The sequence below is a fragment of the Aricia agestis genome, chromosome 19 (genome assembly GCF_905147365.1).
Source record: "Aricia agestis chromosome 19, ilAriAges1.1, whole genome shotgun sequence".
In the NCBI taxonomy this organism is placed as follows: Eukaryota; Metazoa; Arthropoda; class Insecta; order Lepidoptera; family Lycaenidae; genus Aricia; species Aricia agestis.
Genome location: NC_056424.1, coordinates 13,841,016 through 13,859,522, shown reverse-complemented (window position 1 = coordinate 13,859,522; position 18,507 = coordinate 13,841,016). Strand labels below are relative to the sequence as shown.

The 18,507-nt window shown below is 38.9% G+C and overlaps 1 protein-coding gene across 1 annotated transcript in view; it reads right to left on the bottom strand.

The window, feature by feature from the left end:
* LOC121736769 overlaps positions 1 to 2,230 on the bottom strand; it is a 66,444-nt gene extending 64,214 nt beyond the window's left edge. Inside the window, exons 1-4 of the mRNA XM_042128152.1 lie at positions 2,080 to 2,230; positions 1,521 to 1,663; positions 791 to 918; positions 130 to 388 (exon numbers count right to left, since the gene is read on the bottom strand). Of these exons, the coding sequence (XP_041984086.1) occupies positions 130 to 388; positions 791 to 918; positions 1,521 to 1,663; positions 2,080 to 2,134 (585 nt within the window). The 5' untranslated portion in view covers positions 2,135 to 2,230. The remainder of the gene's footprint in view (positions 1 to 129; positions 389 to 790; positions 919 to 1,520; positions 1,664 to 2,079) is intronic.
* Positions 2,231 to 18,507: the final 16,277 nt, after the last annotated feature.

The following is an 18,507-nucleotide window of genomic DNA, read 5'->3' as shown; positions in this document are numbered from 1 at the left end:
ACTTATTAAATTACAAAAACATGCCTGTTATCGAGATGATGATCTTTGTTGCGGGAAAGGTCAGGTATAAATTAATTTACTAAGCAAACGAAGAATAATTATACTACTTCTCTTACGTGAGATTCTCACCTTAAACTCCAGATGTCCCCAGCCACTGATCGCTACCTTCGTTTCCGGCTGGATGTCCTCGACGTATCCTATGGCGATGGGCCTGGCCTGGTCCGTCACTGGGACAGCCGTCTCCAGCATCACGAGCTGGTAGTCGTAGTCGTGGGAGTGGGTGTTCTCCGGCCTGCGCCAGTACGGGTGGAGGAAGTGGGCACATATGCGGTACGGCCTGGTTTTGCTGCGGTACGTGGAGCCAGCATATACGTATTCCTCTCTGTCTCTGAAATAGAACAAATGTCATGGCTGTTATTGTTCCAACGCAGTGATTACGCTACTTGAGAACATGAGGAACTTGTTGTTCTTTCTAAAATTCCAAAGATACCTTATGCTAAGCATAACATCATAATAGGCATAAAATATAAGTTCTCAATACCATTAGAAACTTTAGCCATTTTCTCCTTTTGGTCCTTAAAGGATATATTGGATTCTAACTTCGCTTTTCTCCGAGGTCGCGAATATGTTCGTGTGGCTTCAGCAGGGTCGGCGCTATCACATTACCAAAGAGTTTTATTGGGCGTCTACTTACCTTCGAACACAGCGAGACCATAATATTATAATAATATTTAGGGAGTCTAGTGTCCAGCCCATGGATGTGGTAACGGAATTTCAAAAACATACTCACTTACAGTGAGCGGCTGTGATGACCCAGCGCGGTGCAATGATGGCACCACCGCAGTACTTGCCATACAGAACCTGGTACGGTGCATCCTCGATCGACACCAACTCGCCGCCCACTATGCGCCAGCGGAACTGAAATGTGATGCAGCTTAGAGAAATGTGATGACTACGACTGGCCATACACGGACCGCAAGTTGCAGTCGGGATCAACAGCTGCTCTAGAGCGGTCGCATTGAACGACTGCTCCGACTGCTCAAGAACTGCTCGAGCGGTCCGTGTATTGCTGATATGAATTCAGTATGGAAACTGCAGATCGCCGTGCGGCGTGCGGCAACCGCATCTCGCAGTCGGTCTTGACTGCAAGATGCGGTCCGTCTATGGCTGGCCTTAAGGATAACACCTAGTTATGAACATAAAGCCCAGGGCTGCCAGCTTTGTCATTTTATTAAACCTGGTAAAAAATGAAGGGGACATAATATTTTATAGAAAAACTTTCAGCTTATTAACCCGTCAAGCCCCATAAGCTCACCAGTGAGCGAGACACAATAGAATAACAATAGATTTCCAAGAATCCACGATCGAAGGATTAAGCTAAGAACGACCAGCAACTTGGGTCGCGATAACTTTAGAAGGTGTTAAGTGATAAATTCTGCATTGCGCTAGGGAAGTTTCTGAGATCAGTGCATATTGTGTAGTTCGCTACAAGTAACAATTGGACAATAGGGTCTACTTACACTATCATCCTCTCCATCTCTTGGCAGGAGGGTCTCATGGTAGTACAAGTAGTCCCTTGGAGGTGACCACTTGGTGAGGTACAGGTCGGCGTAGTTCCCCACGCACTCCGGTGTCAGGATACCCTTGTAGGTGACATTAGTTACTGTCGATTTAAAGGATTTTTATTGATTTTTTAGAAGTTGTTCGGTGTACTCTACTGAAGATATTGAACTATTTATTTTTTATGCCAGAATCAAAACTATTGTCAGACCCAGCTACGAAACTTTTGTGCTGAATTTGATGAAAAGACCACGTGGAGGCTGAATCCGCTATGGGTATTCTCGTGTTTATGGAGTCAGGTCGGCCTGCGATCAGTTCCACCGAATTGGGATTCATGGGGAGCTTTAGCAAAGACCCATAACAGGTACATTTTACGAGAAAAAAAAGTATCCTATGTCCGGACTCAAAGCATCTCTATATTTCAGCAAATCCAGCGGTTTGGGCGTGAAGAGGTAACAGACAGACAGAGAGACACGTTATCGCATATTTTATAATATTAGTATGGATGTGTATACTTACGGATATTTTCCGCCAACACACCGCCCAGACACAGGAGCGCGACCACCAGCGCCATGTCAACTGGTAATGAATTCGCCACGAGCGGAAGGAACTAATGTGATGCCACGCCGACCTGATTGTAATGTATGCCTGTTACATTCAAACGAGAGTAAATTATGTTTATCGCGAGTATTTAATTTAATCACTCGTGTATGTTTGTACGTGGGAGAAACATGCTTCGGCACGAATGGGCCGGCTCGACCGGAGAAATACCACGTCCTCACAGAAAGCCGGCGTGAAACAGCGCTTGCGCTGTGTTTCGCCGAGTGAGTGAGTTTACCGGAGGCCCAATCCCCTACCCTATTCCCTTCCATACCCTCCCCTATTCCCTTCCCTTCCCTTCCCTACCCTCTCATATTACCCTATTCCCTATTAAAAGCTGCAGCTCTTCTGATGCTGCGAGTGTCCATGGGCGACGGAAGTTGCTTTCCATCAGGTGACCCGTTTGCTCGTTTGCCCCCTTATATCATTATAAAAAAAATATGATTCACACTTTTCTTATACCGATTTCGTTACTTTCTAGCAGCCGTGGTCAAGGGTGGTGAGGTGACAGACGTCACTAAAATTGTTCAGCTACCCGTAGATTTATCAATTACTAGCTGTCCCGGTTAACGTTGTTTTGCCATAAAATGATTTTCCCTGTTTTCCTGCTTTTCTCTCGAAGTTTTGACTGATTTTTTTTCTATAGACCTCACGGAGCTTGAGACCTTTCCAACGAATGCAAAACCATGGAAATCGGTTCGTGCGTTCTGGAGTTATAGCGTCAGGAAGGAGAACCCGACTTATTTTTATATAGTAGACTAGATGATTTTAAAATTAGTTTGTCGCACGGTATCCGTACATTTTTGTGGGATGAAAAGGAATTTTAATTCCGGGAAGGGACATAGAATTGCGAGCGTCATAGTATTCTATAATTTCAAGGCTTCTGCAACGTATGGTAATGCGGCACTGTAAGTAATGCCCCTGTAAACCCAGAAACTGTGTCAAGAGCCAGTTTACGACGAAAACCAACATGTAAGGGCTTATGGTAATATTTTCATCTGCTTTGACCTCATCAAATAAGTTTTTGAGTATATTTTAAGCCGTTGTCATCAGAAGTAAGCAAAATAGGCATACAGGGTGTGACAATTTTGGTGAAACTAAATATAGGTGGAGATAGTTTGAGTGCCGGAAAGGACATGGCATACTTTTTAATCCGGAAAAAATGTACGGTTCCCGCGCGATAAACAAACCTGCGCAATGGACTGTGGCGTCTCTGTCGCACCTGTGAGCTTAATTTTAATTAATATTAATGATCGTTATTTAAATCTGATAATTTTAGTTTGTAGTCTATGACACTATTGCTTATATTATATTTTAAGGCTGGAGAGGAAAAAAATGTACGGAAGACAGTTGGTTGACAAATTGTTGAAAATTATTATTAAGGATTCAGCTAGATGTAGATTTAGTGAACACGCATTTTTAAATATTATATCTTAGTGAGCTATGAAGATCTGGTAGTTTCATTCCTAGAAATATCTGCCTATCATTTCAATGATCTCCAAAGGACTATGGAGTTGCGTACATCATCTATACCTAGTTATATTTTTAATAGAGATGTGCCGACTGCCGACTAGTCGCCGACTAGTCAGTAAAACCGACTATCCGGCCACTTTTGTAGTCGGCGACTAGTCGGAGAACAGTCGGCAAAAAGCGCCGACTATCCGGCTTTTTATTATTTTACTATTATTTAAAAAACCTTGATTATTTAGAATTTAATACATCGTGTCTGAAATTACTTGCTGGTAAAGAAATATCTATGACGTATTTTATTAAACAAAAATTGTACCAAAGTACATACAATAAAAAAATACTTTTGTACAGAACCACATAATATCTTCTTCTATAAACACTTATATGTATAACGTTTATATTATATAACTAGCTGCTGCCCGCGACTTCGTCCGCGTCAGCAAAATGTGATAAATAAAGAAAAAAAAAGAATGTTTCCCCTTCTTACCCAAATAGTTACGCTAATACTGTATAGAAAATCTTAAGGATAACGAATAAGAGTAAAATTATTATTTCTAAACAAAAATTGAAACCGACTTCCAAGGTAAAGACAATAGTAATTTTCTTAAATGAACTAAAAAGTATTAATTAATAATTAATATTCTGTAGGTACTTAGTATTTCTGTTCTCAATCTTAATAATTTAAAGTCGGTACCAGTCATATTATAAGTTGCAGTTATATTTTGTCATGGATCTGGTGATTAGATTAGCCGGTAGTTGGTACCGACTTCAAAATAATGAAGACTGAGAACAGAAATACTGAGTACCGAATATGAATTATTTAATACTTTTAAGTTCATTTAATATAGATCTACAAAAAAGCGGTAAATTGCACATAGAAATTGCGCTAAAGTTAGCTGCTACGGAGTAAAAAATTATGAAGATTGAATACAGAAATAGTTGACGCGTCTATGTGTGTCCCAAAAAATATCCAGGAGTTGCCTCTATATCTCACGAATTTCAGTATCAGATCACCACTTTCGTAATCATTGTACCAAATTCGGGTTATTGCATCTCTATAAACAGTAAGCACTAAATAGTAACTAAACACTAAATGGGAGAACCATGCTTTGGCACGAATGGGCCGGCTTGACCGGAGAAATACCACGTTCTCACAGAAAACCGGCGTGAAACAGCGCTTGCGCTGTGTTTCGTCGAGTGAGTGAGTTTACCAGTGGCCCAATCCCCTACCCTACCCTTCCCTACCGTCCCCTATTCCCTTCCCTTCCCATCCCTACCCTCCCCTATTACCCTATTCCCTTTTAAAAGGCTGGCAACGCACCTGCAGCTCTTCTGATGCTGCGAGTGTCCATGGGCGACGGAAGTTGCTTTCCATCAGGTGACCCGTTTGCTCGCTTGCCCCCTTATTTCATAAAAATAGCAACAAAAGAGTTTTGAAAATCAGTCAACAAACGGTGGAACAATAATATAATCAAAGGCAAGATTTTTGATAATAAAGTGATGATTCATGGCATAATTATAGTGATGATGATGATTAGTATTATTGACACATTGACATAATAATATGCTTTTAGTTGTTGAAACAACGCCAAAATTGCCGAACATTTCTTTATTTATTTATTTATTGGAAAACAAACAGCATTTTAACACATAACAACTTTTTTTTCTATAAGGATTTATCTATAAGGATTAAAGAGTTCTCTACAGCATCTTCGGAACCAGGGTGTACTTCGGCGCAAATTCTTATTTTTTGGTAGTTTAAGCTTAAAATCCTTCAGAAAAACGTAAAATCACTATATATTTCCATATAAATTTTAGGCAGGCCTGACGATTTCTCATGGATTGCATCATCAGATCACCACTTTTGTGATCATGTTACCAAATTCGGGCTACATCTCATACAACAACAAAAGAATTTTGGAAATCGGTTTACAAACGACAGAGTTGTCCGCGAACCAATATAAAAAAAGTGAAATATATCCTCCTTCTTTTCGGAAGTCGGTTAAAAAGTAGCCTAAGTTATGACTTACTACATCAGCTATGTGCCAAAAAAAAGTCCCGTCAAAATCGCTCCAGCCATTTACGAGATTAGCCGGAACAAACAGACAGACAGACAGACAGACATACAGACAAAAATTGTAAAAAATGTTGTTTTGGTGTGTGTACCCTATATACATTCATATGCATCTAGTTAAAAACGGTTCTTTCAATATTACAAACAGACACTCCAATTTTATTTATATGTATAGATGTATAGATGTGTAGATGTATAGATGTATAGATTTTGTATTAAAAAATTAGGTAATTTGTTAATATTACAGTAAAAAATATATCCTGAAAATCATTAACTGTATCATGACGATCACACAATCCGACACGTTCGCAGGCTGCGTATGCTGCGCATCCCGCGAAACAGCAGTAAACGAAGCGTTACCGAAACATCCGAAGCCATGATCGGTTTGGCCGACTAGTCGGCCGATTAGTCGGCTTCTTTGCAACCGACTAATCGACTAGTCGGCCAAAGTCATGATCGGCACATCTCTAATTTTGAGATAAGTACAACAAAATCAGCAAAGCTCCCGTCTTCCTTGGGAGAAAAGACTGTCGAATGACATGAAGAAAACGGTTCCATTAATTACTTTTATCGAAGAATTTCAATTAACAGCGGTGAGTTTCAAATTTCGGTTCATTTCCCAGCGCTTAATTGAGTACACAGGAAGACTATAGTTTTTGCACTAAGGAGTGCAGTTTACACTGCACACCTTACCCCTTGGGGTCAGTTCACATTGTGTACCATAATAAAACAAACTCTTTCAGAGCTGCTACTTTCATCGATACTATCGACATACTATAATAATATAAAAATAATGTGAAAGTGTGTCTGTCTGTCTGTTACCTCTTCACGTCTAAACTGTTAAACCGATTTTGCTAAAATTTGGTATGGAGATACTTTGAGTCCCGGGAAAGGACATAGGATACTTTTTATCCCAAAAAAAGTAGGGTTCCCGCACAATAAACGAATTAGGATAACGTTTAGAACGTCTGCATGAGACCTACCACCGTTTCGGGAACCAACCCGGCGAGAAGAACCAGCGTAAGAAACTCGCACGGGGCCACCTTTTACCAATAAGCACCATTCTGAAACCAGTGCAAGGAGCAACATGTGGTAAGTCAGTTCAATGTGTACGGTATCTTGTTTCTTCAGTTTTAATGGCTCATTTGAAGTACGTACGCGACGTAATGTGAACTGACCCTTATATAGCGCCTTACCCCCCCACCCCCCTTCTCACTTAATGATGCTCGTTTGTCCTCTTAACGAGAGCTCGACGTTCCTTGAATTTTTGATGGATTTACTTTTGTCCCCTTTTATATTTCTTTTAAACTTAACAAAAGAACGATTTTGTGCAGCCTTAATTATGCTTTATTGCATACTTAATGGGTTCCATCTGATATTCTCTATGTGTTTATCTGGAAGTTTCTTTGAGGTTAACTCGAGGGATTTGCTTAATTTGCATTCCAGTTAATCAACTGTAAGAATTAACTGTTATTTGTGGTATCTACTACGTAGGTAGAACTTTGTTCAGTTGAACTTTTCTTACAAGTTACAGATCTATCTTAAACAACTCTAATAAAAAAAGTTACACATTGAATGAGCTCTAACATGTTTCGTTTTTACCTTAACGACGTTCATAATGTATCAGACTAAATTAATACGCGTATCCATTGTTTAACAATTTTAAAACGTTTAATTATTTTTCTTATAAAATTATGGGGCATTTGAGAAAACGGGTCACCTGATGTAAAGTAAGTAACTACCGTCGCCCATGGTCGCAATATCAGAAGTGTTGCTGGTGCGTTGCCCAGCAAATGAGGGTATATACTATGTAAGTGCTATTTATACATACGTAATTTCATGGATTTTATAAAAAATCGCATGTTCATACCGTTTTGTTACTACTTCATTAATTTATATAAGGCTACATTAATATTATAATATCTTTGATGATTGGATTCTAATAAAACTCACGAACAATAAATATTAATTCAAATATTAAATAATTGTCATATTAATATTATAAATTATAATAAAAACTCTTTGTTCTTTATTAATTTTTCATAACATTTTATAGATAATTTACACAGTTGTAGAGTAGAAATGCTACTTCTTATCTTGGAAAAATTCTCTAATGCGGGATTTTCTCCCTACAAACACTAATTCTAGACAACCGGCAAGTAAGTAACAATAAAATATTTTAGAAACATTAAGAGATTTATCAAACCCTGCAAGAAACCTGATGGGTCTCGCGGGCCTCGCGCCGCGCTGTTTTATTGACAATATTTCTTACCTTTGTTCAAATCTTCCTCAGGAGTAATTCAAGAATTACATCTTTTTCGTAGCTCATCAGTCAAAATGAAAATGAAAAACGAGCCAGTGGATTGCCTTACAGTAAGCGCTTGCCACTGTACAAATATCTGCTACACTAGATGAGCTTCAGGCGTATTTTCTGCTTCAAACAATCGCTGTTCTTGAGGATTTTTATTGCGTAAGTCACTAAAAGCGAGTATTTTTTTAGATCACGGTATCTTAAAAATTAATCTATTAATCTTTGCCTAGAAGGCTTTAGAACCGATTTCGATTCGTCTACAATTTAATTTTTTCATTAAACTGTTGTTCGTTCGTCCCATTTCTGTGTTCGTCACATTTTATGAAATTTAGACTCTATATAATTATAATTTAGCCCTAGTAGACAAGTGGCAAGCAATTATCGTAAACGCTAACAAAATATTTGCGATTTGATTATAAGTCATCGCTTCGCTAGAGAATACTAATGTCAAATCCCATTCATTTTGTGGCGTTGGCGTTGGTGTTTACGATAATCGCTTGCCGCTTGTCTAGGCCTTCTGAATCGCGCTATTGGAACTGAGATCATAAGCGTGACATCGACAACGTCAGGAAACCTCTCGCTCGGTCGGACGATCCTTGAGGCTCTAAGCAATTCCCCACATATTATGACAAAACAACACAATCAGCTTGTTATCAACTGATATTTCACACCAGATATGCCCATCAGCCAGTGGCCATAGTCACAAATCATGGCGTGTTATTGCTCTGATAATTATCGTAGGGCTAAGGGCAAAAGCCCTCCCGGAGGTCTTTAGCGATGTTATTATTCGGAGGGCCGAGGGACCGAGGGCGGAATAATTAAAATAAAACTCCCTTAATTAAGTTGAGTTTTGTGTGTGGAATGTACAAAAGAATTCCTTTATTGCTTAATTAAGATGTATGGGCCTTTTTTACCATCTTGACGTTTTTGGGGTTCGACGAAAATGTTGATAGGTATAATATTATGGTTTTTAAGGCCTTAGTATTTAAGTTATTAAATACATGGTACTCCTAGTAATATTATTAATGCTCAAGTCTGTCGTTCATCCCGTGTCTGTCTGTCTTGTTTCGTTACTAACTTCAGATTATAAACTAAATATTCGCATCACCTCCACGACGGCAACGAAACGGCGAAGTCATAATATAGTTAATCAGGGTAAGTTCGGATACAGGGTAAGTCCGGATAATTCAAATTAACGCTAAATTAAACTACAGTTACGGTACTACAGTTTGCGGTTGCAGTCCAGTATGGCGCTGATTAATTTAGTGATAAGTTGAATTATCCGGACTTACCCTGTGTCCGAACTTACCCTGATTAACCTTACTTATTTAGTATTTTCTGATAATATATATGTAGAATTTGTTGAAGTTACGGTCGGTAGAGTTAGGCCGTGTTGATTCAGAAGCTTGGTTCTATATGAGATCTGATTTATCTTTATCACAGGGTAAAACCTTATGTGATTGTGTCGGCAACATTTTACAAGAAATAATATTTTTAGTGAAATACAGATGTTCAAATGTTCGATCTTTGTAACGAAACCATCATTATAAATATTCTTAGAGAGATATGCCTATTCTACGAGGCTTAATTATAAGTAAATATCATCATCATTATCATCATATCAGCCTATAGTCGTCCACTGCTGGACATAGGCATCTCAATGAACGCCAAGATGACCGCTCTCCTGCTACTCATAACATGGGCCCGCAACTAAATGGAGATCGTCATAATACTAAACTAATTTCTAATATTACATAATATTACATGCTCTACGCGGATAATAGATAAATGTAATGTTTCACTACGTTTAATGTAGAAGTGTAGTCCGCCGGCAGCTACACCGGGTTACGAGTGAAACACTGAGCTGTGAACAGTGAGCAGTGAGCAGTGAGCAGTGAGCAGTGAGCAGTGAGCAGTGAGCAGTGAGCAGTGAGCAGTGAGCAGTGAGCACATTGAACAGTGAAAAGCAATTAATGATGAAATTACGTTCGCGCTCGTCCACAGGTGATAGCGGGGACACACGGACCAACAATCTAGTTAATCCGTAATCCTTACTAATAATATTATTATATTATTATTACAGAATTTATACAGGGTGTAACAAAACAAAGTGATTATACTTTCTAGGGCTGAATTTGAAACTAAGATCATTTTACTGCGGGAAAACAACCACTAAAATTTCACGTTGTATATGGGTCCCCTGTATAGAGTTTACCGTGAAAGTAGCAGCGTTGAAAGAGCATTTTTTTGTGATTTGTATGGGCAAGCGCCCCAGCGTCATAAATTTCCCCACATAAAAGTGAAATAATAAGCGCTGCTACCTTTACTTAAGGGACCCATATACACATAGGTAACTAAAGTTTCAACACTTAGTTTTGCTACACCTGTATTATTTATTTTGGTGTCTGTCTGTTACCTGTTCACGCCCAAACCGCTGAACTGATTTTGCTCCATACTATAATAATAATATTATAAGTGTGTCTGTCTATCTGTCAGTAACCTCTTCACGCCCAAACCGCTGAACCTGTTTTGCTGAAAGGTATGGAGATACTTGGAGTCCCGGGAAAGGACACAGGATACTTTTTATCCCGGCAAAATGTACGGTTTCGGTGTGATAAACGAATTTTGGCGCAAAGGAGTTGCGGGCGTCATAGTGTTATATAATTTAATAGCATTACGATTCGCAACAGATTTCGCTACACTTTAAATTCCAAGCAGCCGTATGTATGTTATGTGTTGAGGCAATCGCAGAGATGAAAGCTAATTGCCTCGACTCAGTGGCTCCGGCTATAGCCCTGACCTGATCAGCCAGACAACACCATTGTGCATTACGAAGCGAGAAGGAATCTGATATGATTTACTTATAAAAAGATTTCAATCAAAAAGTAAAAACTATTTACTAGATCAAGTCAAGATCAATTTTATTGTGCAATATCACCCTTCAATTTTATTTGACAATTAGATTGAAGGCGCGCGATGTTCAATATCAACCAGACGGTCAATAATTTTACGCAATACGTGATATAGCGTAATAAAATTGCTCGTCTAGGGGAAGGCAACCTAATATCCCCCAAATATACCAAGTCAGCCGAGTCAGTTGGCCCGCTAAGAGAGATGACTGATATTTGTGTCGTTTGAGTTTGCGTTGATGACTCCCTTAAGACTTAACGCCTATTTTAAAATGATACTTTCAAATTATTATTAAGTAATACTTGCCGCGAACTGGAAATTCTAATTAAAAAGCAATAAAAATAAATTGGCACTTCCGAAAATAAAGATCAAACATTTCAAACGAGTATTCAAATTATTTCAAAGGAAATAAATATAAAGGGGTCTGGAATATCAAGAAAAATACAATTTCAGATTTGCTTTGAGTCGAAATTAAGAAAGGCGCGTTGTGTTGGACGAACACGACCAAATTATCACGGTCCAAAATATTTGCGCTTGAAATTATCTGGTTATTCTTGGACAAAAGACCATACAATTTAAACCCATACTTAATATTATAATTGCGAAAGTGTGTCTGTTTGTCTGTTACCTCTTCTCGCCCAAACCGCTGAACCGATTTTGCTGAAATTTGGCATGGAGATACTTTGAGTCCCGGGAAAGGACATAGGATACTTTTTGTTCCGGAAAAATGTACGGTTCCTTTGGCGCAACGGAGTTGCGGGCGTCATATCAGATGTATTCATAATAAATTAATAATTCATTAGATACATATATTTCGACCAGAAAAGCAATGCTTCGGCACGTACAGGCTATACGCCGTATAGGCACCAAGGCCCTATTTTCTAGCCCGTATAGGCTACATAGGCTAGGCTACATAGGCTAGCAAAAAGCGCCTTGGTAGAATTATTTTATTCCAAGTTGGTACACATAAAAAATTCTATACTATGACAGCCAAACAGAATCAGAAACCTTGTCGTTATCTAAATAACGTTGGACATCGATTTCAGAACCCGGCTTATGTCTGCAATAACATGGAGTATGATAAACCTACGAAATACAAATTTGCATAATGTAACCCATGGGTTCGCATCTCAATAATATAATAACGGTACGCGCACATTGCGACGGGGCGCAATGAGGCGGGCAGCATTTAGCATGGGCGTGATAGTTTTTTCGTAAAGTATTCATACGTGGGAGAGCCATGCTTCGGCACGAATGGGCCGGCTCGACCGGATAAATACCACGTTCTCACAGAAAACCGGCGTGAAACAGCGCTTGCGCTGTTTCACGCCGAGTGAGTGAGTTTACCGGAGGCCCAATCCCCTAACCCCTACCCTATTCCCTTCCCTACCCTCAACTATTCCCTTCCCTTCCCTACCCTCCCCTATTACCCTATTCCCTCTTAAAAGGTCGGCAACGCACTTGCAGCTCTTCTGATGCTGCGAGTGTCCATGGGCGATGGAAGTTGCTTTCCATCAGGTGACCCGTTTGCTCGTTTGCCCCCTTATTTCATAAAAAAAGAAAAAAAATTAGTGTACCACGAAAGTGCTCGGGTTGTGGGACAATATACGCTTCGCTCGCCTGATTATAAATGCGTAAGTGTGTCTGCAGTCCATCTGTCCGTCTGTAACCTCTTCACACCCAAACCCCTGAATCGATTTGGTACGCAGCCGGCATGGCATCCGTCGACGCGTGCCGTCGAATGCCGTCGACAAGTGCCGTTCGTCTGTAAGGCAGGTATTACACGCATCAATATTATTAACATGATTCTAGTATCACGCGATTCATAAGTGTACTGTGATACTGCGATTCGGTCTATTACACCATCAATATTGTCACGGAATCGTGATAATATTGATGCGTGTAATACCTGCCTAAGCGGTCTAAGGGTCAATTCAGACCGCAGCACGACGCGTAGATGCATTTCTAAATTTATATGGATTCGACCTGAGGATTCGACAGATTCGCAAGACGTCTCACGCAATTGAAATCTCTTAAATCCATAGAATTTCCGCGCCGCGCCTCGTCGCGTTGCGGTCTGAATTGACCCCAAAATAAAGTTATAAAGTTGAATCAGTCAACGAAAAGTTATTATTATACGACTATAAGAATTATAGTCAACGAAAAGTTCAAACGAAATAATACGTCACAATAATAATATATTACATTGTCTGACGTCAAAAGTTATAACGGCCAATATTAACATAATAGTTAGTGCCGGTCGATTTAACACGAGCCAGTCACTCGCCTTCAATAAACGAAAAATATGCTAATTTTATCTCAGTTACTCTATTCCACACGACGCAAAGCCAACCTTATCACTTTATAATAGAGTTGGGAATGGAATAGCAAGTTGTAATAGGTTCTTAAGGATTTGAAAAGGCGGACGGACGGTGTTTTCTTTACATTAAATTTGATTCGAGTGGCGATTTATGCAGTAATGTGGGTGATTTGAAGATTTTTAGAAGTCGCGTACTTACTGTAAGGATCTACAGGCCCAGAACAAAGCGAAGCAGTGGGTTGCGACCTTAGGGTGGGTCGCACCAGAGGCGTAGTTATGGTTAAGGTTATCGTCAAATATGGCGTCCATTATGGACTTTTACTAGGGATTTGACAGTTCATTTGACATTTTGTTATGGTTAAAGTTAAAGTTATTGATAAAGTAAGTTGGTGTAACCCACCCTTAGAATTACGCAACACGTAAGCGAGGCCACATTGCTCCAGTGCTTAGCGTCGTTGGAATAACGCATCGTGTGTGATTTCTGAGTTGCGGCTACGCACGTCAACAGAATACGGTACTTACCAGAGTGGGACGTATCACGCACGTACTCCTTCCCACTTTGCTTGCCTTGCCCATCGTACAATCAAAACATCTGAAGTTGTAAGATATAGGTGTAGGTGAAACGTAGGAGGTTCGCCGATGCGTTGATTCAACGTAACGATAGAATGTAGCAGCATTCTAAAGCGGGTCGTAGCGAAAATTTAAGTAAGTAAATTATTAAATATTATACACATAAATCAATGCTTTTTTTAATAAAAAGATGGAAAAAGAGCAAAAATTATGTCATCAAGTGGATGAGCAGGCTGCAGAGGGGTCACAATTTAATGCGTTGTCCGGTTGTATAATATCACACACTCAACGCCATCTAGCGTCGAATATAAGAACCTCAATCGACCTCAGTGAACAGTGGTGATAGATGGCGCAAGTGATGCGAGTTTGCGCAGAGATAAAGATTCGAAAAGTTATTATAACTTGCATCCAATTAGTATAAAGTTAAAAATAATTTTCAATGTTCTTCTTATTATTAGCTTCGGGATAACTTTAGGAATCTCGTCTTCCTCTGCCAGACACATAAGACTTGCTTGCCATACCAATGTTGAAAAACTCAAAGCAGATATGTTACTACCGCGCGCGTTGTGAAGCTTCAAATACGGGCCAATTGGGCCGTCTGTTGTTTAGTCTGCATCGAGCGCAGTCACGAACGTGCTGCGTCTTGTCTTACCTAAATAAATTGAAAATGACGTCGTGCGTGTATCGAAAATGTACCAATTATGACTCGAAAGTAAACAAAACACATGGAATCTCTTACCACATGTCTTGATTGCAATAAATGCCTCGATTATTTACATTTTCAATTATTTTTTCGAACAATCTAGAAAAAACCGAATTTTCGTCATAGCTCAGGCCAAGAAAGAGACAGCGATACGATTCGACGTTTAAAAATAGAACTGTCTCTTTTATGTAAATGGTTTTTCGTATCTTTTGTTCCACTTACCTGTCAAATTTGTCAATGTTTGCAATTTTGAATTTGAAAATTATTCGGAAGAGGTTTAAGCCGGAAAATAGTATAGACGTAACATCTTAATATATATATTTCTTGTGTGCGTGTGTATGTGACTGAACTCCTCCTAAACGACTGGACCAATTTTGATGAAATTTTTTGTGTGTGTTCGTGGAGATTCGAGAATGGTTTAGATTTACAGTTTGGTCTACTGGAAAATGTTTTTTCAATTAATTTCTTATTTATAAGCAGTTGTTGATTTTGGAATGTTTTACATTAGATCCGGCGGACGGCGCTATCATCGCATTCAATATTATTCTATTTCAATTTTAGTTTGTCCTGACAGATGGTGCTACGATTAATTTGAAAAAAATTTTGTTATTCAATTCATGTGCTGATTAAAATATTAAATAAATAACACATAGGCTACAATTTTAACCGACTTTCAAAATGGGGGAGGTGTTATGTTCGTTTTCTTATATTCAACGATTACTCCGCCGTTTGTTAACCGATTTTCAAAATTTTTCTTTTGGTATATAGGGTATCATCCCAATTTGGTATTATATTCAGAAAAGTGGTGATCTGATGAAGGATCCATAAGTAATCGAGGGAACTCCTCAAAACTTATAGGGAAACATATGGTGACTTCGGTTTCGTGAGAAGTATTCTAAGCATATGCTACCAACAAGTAAGATTTTGCACCGAGATATACCTGGTATACCGTGGTCCGGAAGGTGCTGAGAGAATTCCTGATTCTTTATAGATACAAGTTTGGGAGTTTCGGCGTTGTTTTAAGAACAGAAAGCATATGCTACTATGCAAATTACATTCTTCATCATCATCATCATCATCATCATCACTACCATATTATACCATTTCATAGTCTTTTAGATCGAGACTCGAGTTTGTCCAGCGATAATTAAAAAAAATCTATATCTACCTAATATTATAAACCTGAAGAGTATGTTTGCTTGAACGCGTCAATCTCAGAAACTACAGGTCCGATTTAAAAACTTATCTCAGTGTTAGATAGATCATTTATCGAGTAAGACTCATCATTTATCGAGAAGGTTATATTATATTATTACTCTAAGACTAATACGACAGAAGAAACTCAGGAAAATGTGGGAAAAACGGGGGAAATATTTTTTATGGGAAAATGGACCTACGGATTCTGTAAAATTTCTAATTTACGCGGGCGAAGCCGCGCGGGACATCTAGTATCTGTATAAGTAGAATATCATTGCAGGCTGCAGCACTCAGAGACGATTACTTAATTATTAATTATTATTATTAAATGAAGACTTTAACATAAGCCCCACACATTATCTGTCAAACTCTTCATTAAATTGAAGTTTAATCACCATTAAATGCCTCTGAGTGCGGCCCTTTAAGGTCATTGAACTGTAGAGACTTTGTTATTAATAATAATTAGTATTTACTAACCGAATGGAAATATTGTAACTACGAGTATTATAATTTATATTTTAGCACCTTATTCGTTTTTTCATTCAATTATTAATTTAAGTTTATTATTTTAAACTATCTGCAAATAAAAATAAAACATGCTTACCTAAATAATTTATTTCAATATGTTTATAAAAATAACAATAAGATCATTAGTAAAATATTTACGACTATAGTGCGAATGCGAAAGCTTAACACGCGAAAAATATTATGGGATTTATCACATACCACAAAATACTGCTTTGGGGTCGATTTATATGCGTTGCGACAAAGCGATTTGGCCGCTTCACTGCGAAATCACAAGCAATCGTAGTAACAATTTATTTAAATAGCGGCGCGATGCTATTTTCATACTTTTTTTTTTAATTGAAATAAGGGGGCAAACGAGCAAACGGGTCACCTGATGGAAAGCAACTTCCGTCGCCCATGGACACTCGCAGGATCAGAAGAGCTGCAGGTGCGTTGCCGGCCTTTTAAGAGGGAATAGGGGAGGGTAGGGAAGGGTATAGGGTAGGGGATTGGGACTCCGGTAAGCTCACTCACTCGGCGAAACACAGCGCACTGTGTTTCACGACGGTTTTCTGTGAGAACGTGGTATTTCTCCGGTCAAGCCAGCCCATTCGTGTCGAAGCATAGCTCTGCCATGTATTATTAATTAGTATGTATCAGTCAAACCGCTCTGTCGCGCTGACGCATGAGGGCCGCGCTACACCGGAATGGCAGCAGCGAAGCGAGCACTAAAAGTGCTCGCCTCGCCGCTGCCATTCCGGTGTGACACGGCCCTAATATTATAAATCGAACGGTACCCACAGAGTGCATGAACTTAGTTCTGTTATCAGCCAATAGATGGCGCTTTTAGTAACATTTGGTCTGTAAAAACGTCAGCAACTTATCCAGTTAGACAGAGAAAACACATTTCCTATTTCACTCACACGCAAGGGAATGCCTGTGTCATGTAAAGATAAAATTATTCATCGAACATAAGAACCAGTGAAGAATGCGTACTTAAACATACAACTAGTTGTTGTCCTTTCTCAGAACTCAAATGATGTTCATAACACGAGACTACATCACTTGTTGTTATGTTCGTTCGATACAGTAATATTACTTAAAACTTAATCTATTTAAAAATAAAAAAAAACACATACAAATAAAGAAAAAAACATCACAGATAATACAACATTTCAAGCCAATTGTTTGCTATTTAAATAATATTTTTGTGCCAATATTTATACTAATAAATTACACTTAAAATACTTACTAATAAAGGTAATTTCAAAGCGAATAATATTACAAAGTTACTCGTCTTGTCTGGCATAAGAAAAATGTCATGACATACATAGATAGCGGATAATATGCTGTATAAATATATCTTTATAAATAAGGGTGTTAAAAAACAATTAAAGACGTAAGTGAATGACAACACAACAAATTTTCGTCGTTTTTTTTTTTTTTTGCATAAATGGAGGCTTTAGGACCGCCCTTGCCCTTGTTATAAAATGTGAGTTATTGCCTTCATTCACTAAGATCTTCAATTATAATATTATTTATTTTGATCGCCAATATCACAATATTTCAAAGAAAAGACTCTTCGAGACACAAAGCTTTGAGCCCCTGTATTATGCCAATTTACATCTTATTTATATAAGCATGAGAATGCATTTCCTCTGAACACACTCAAAAATATTGTGATGTTATGCTACTATCGATCTTATTACATAACTATTAAGTATCTGTGGAGAGCAATATAAACCTTAATACATAACATGAGAGTCTCCTTTTCTTAAACACAATTCCATCACATTGCATCACAGACCATTTTTCACATTTCATTGTGCCAAAATAAATTCTATCTCTTTCATTTAGAGTCCATTATCACTAACACAAGAGTGCGATGCACCAGACAACTTATCCTAAGAGCCTGTCCACACGGGTGTTGCATCAGCGTTGCGACGACGCATCGCTGCCGTTTGACGCATAGCCGGCCATAGTACGAGCGCTGCGTCATCGCAGCGTTATTGCTTCGTAGTAAGTAGTATTAACGTCAACACCCCCTCCCGCTTCGTCTCGGGGGCTGCTGTCCGTCATGTGTGCGTCGCAACGGCGCTGCGCGCTGTGTGAACACCTTGGTTATTTGTATGTAAAACAACGCAATGGCAGCGCTGCGTCGACGCAACGCGCCGTGTGGACTGGATCTTAGGCTGGATTTATATGCGGCGGCGCAAATGCAGTTTGGCTATTACACCGCGAGATTATAAGCAAATATTATAATATACAGTTTACATAAAATTATA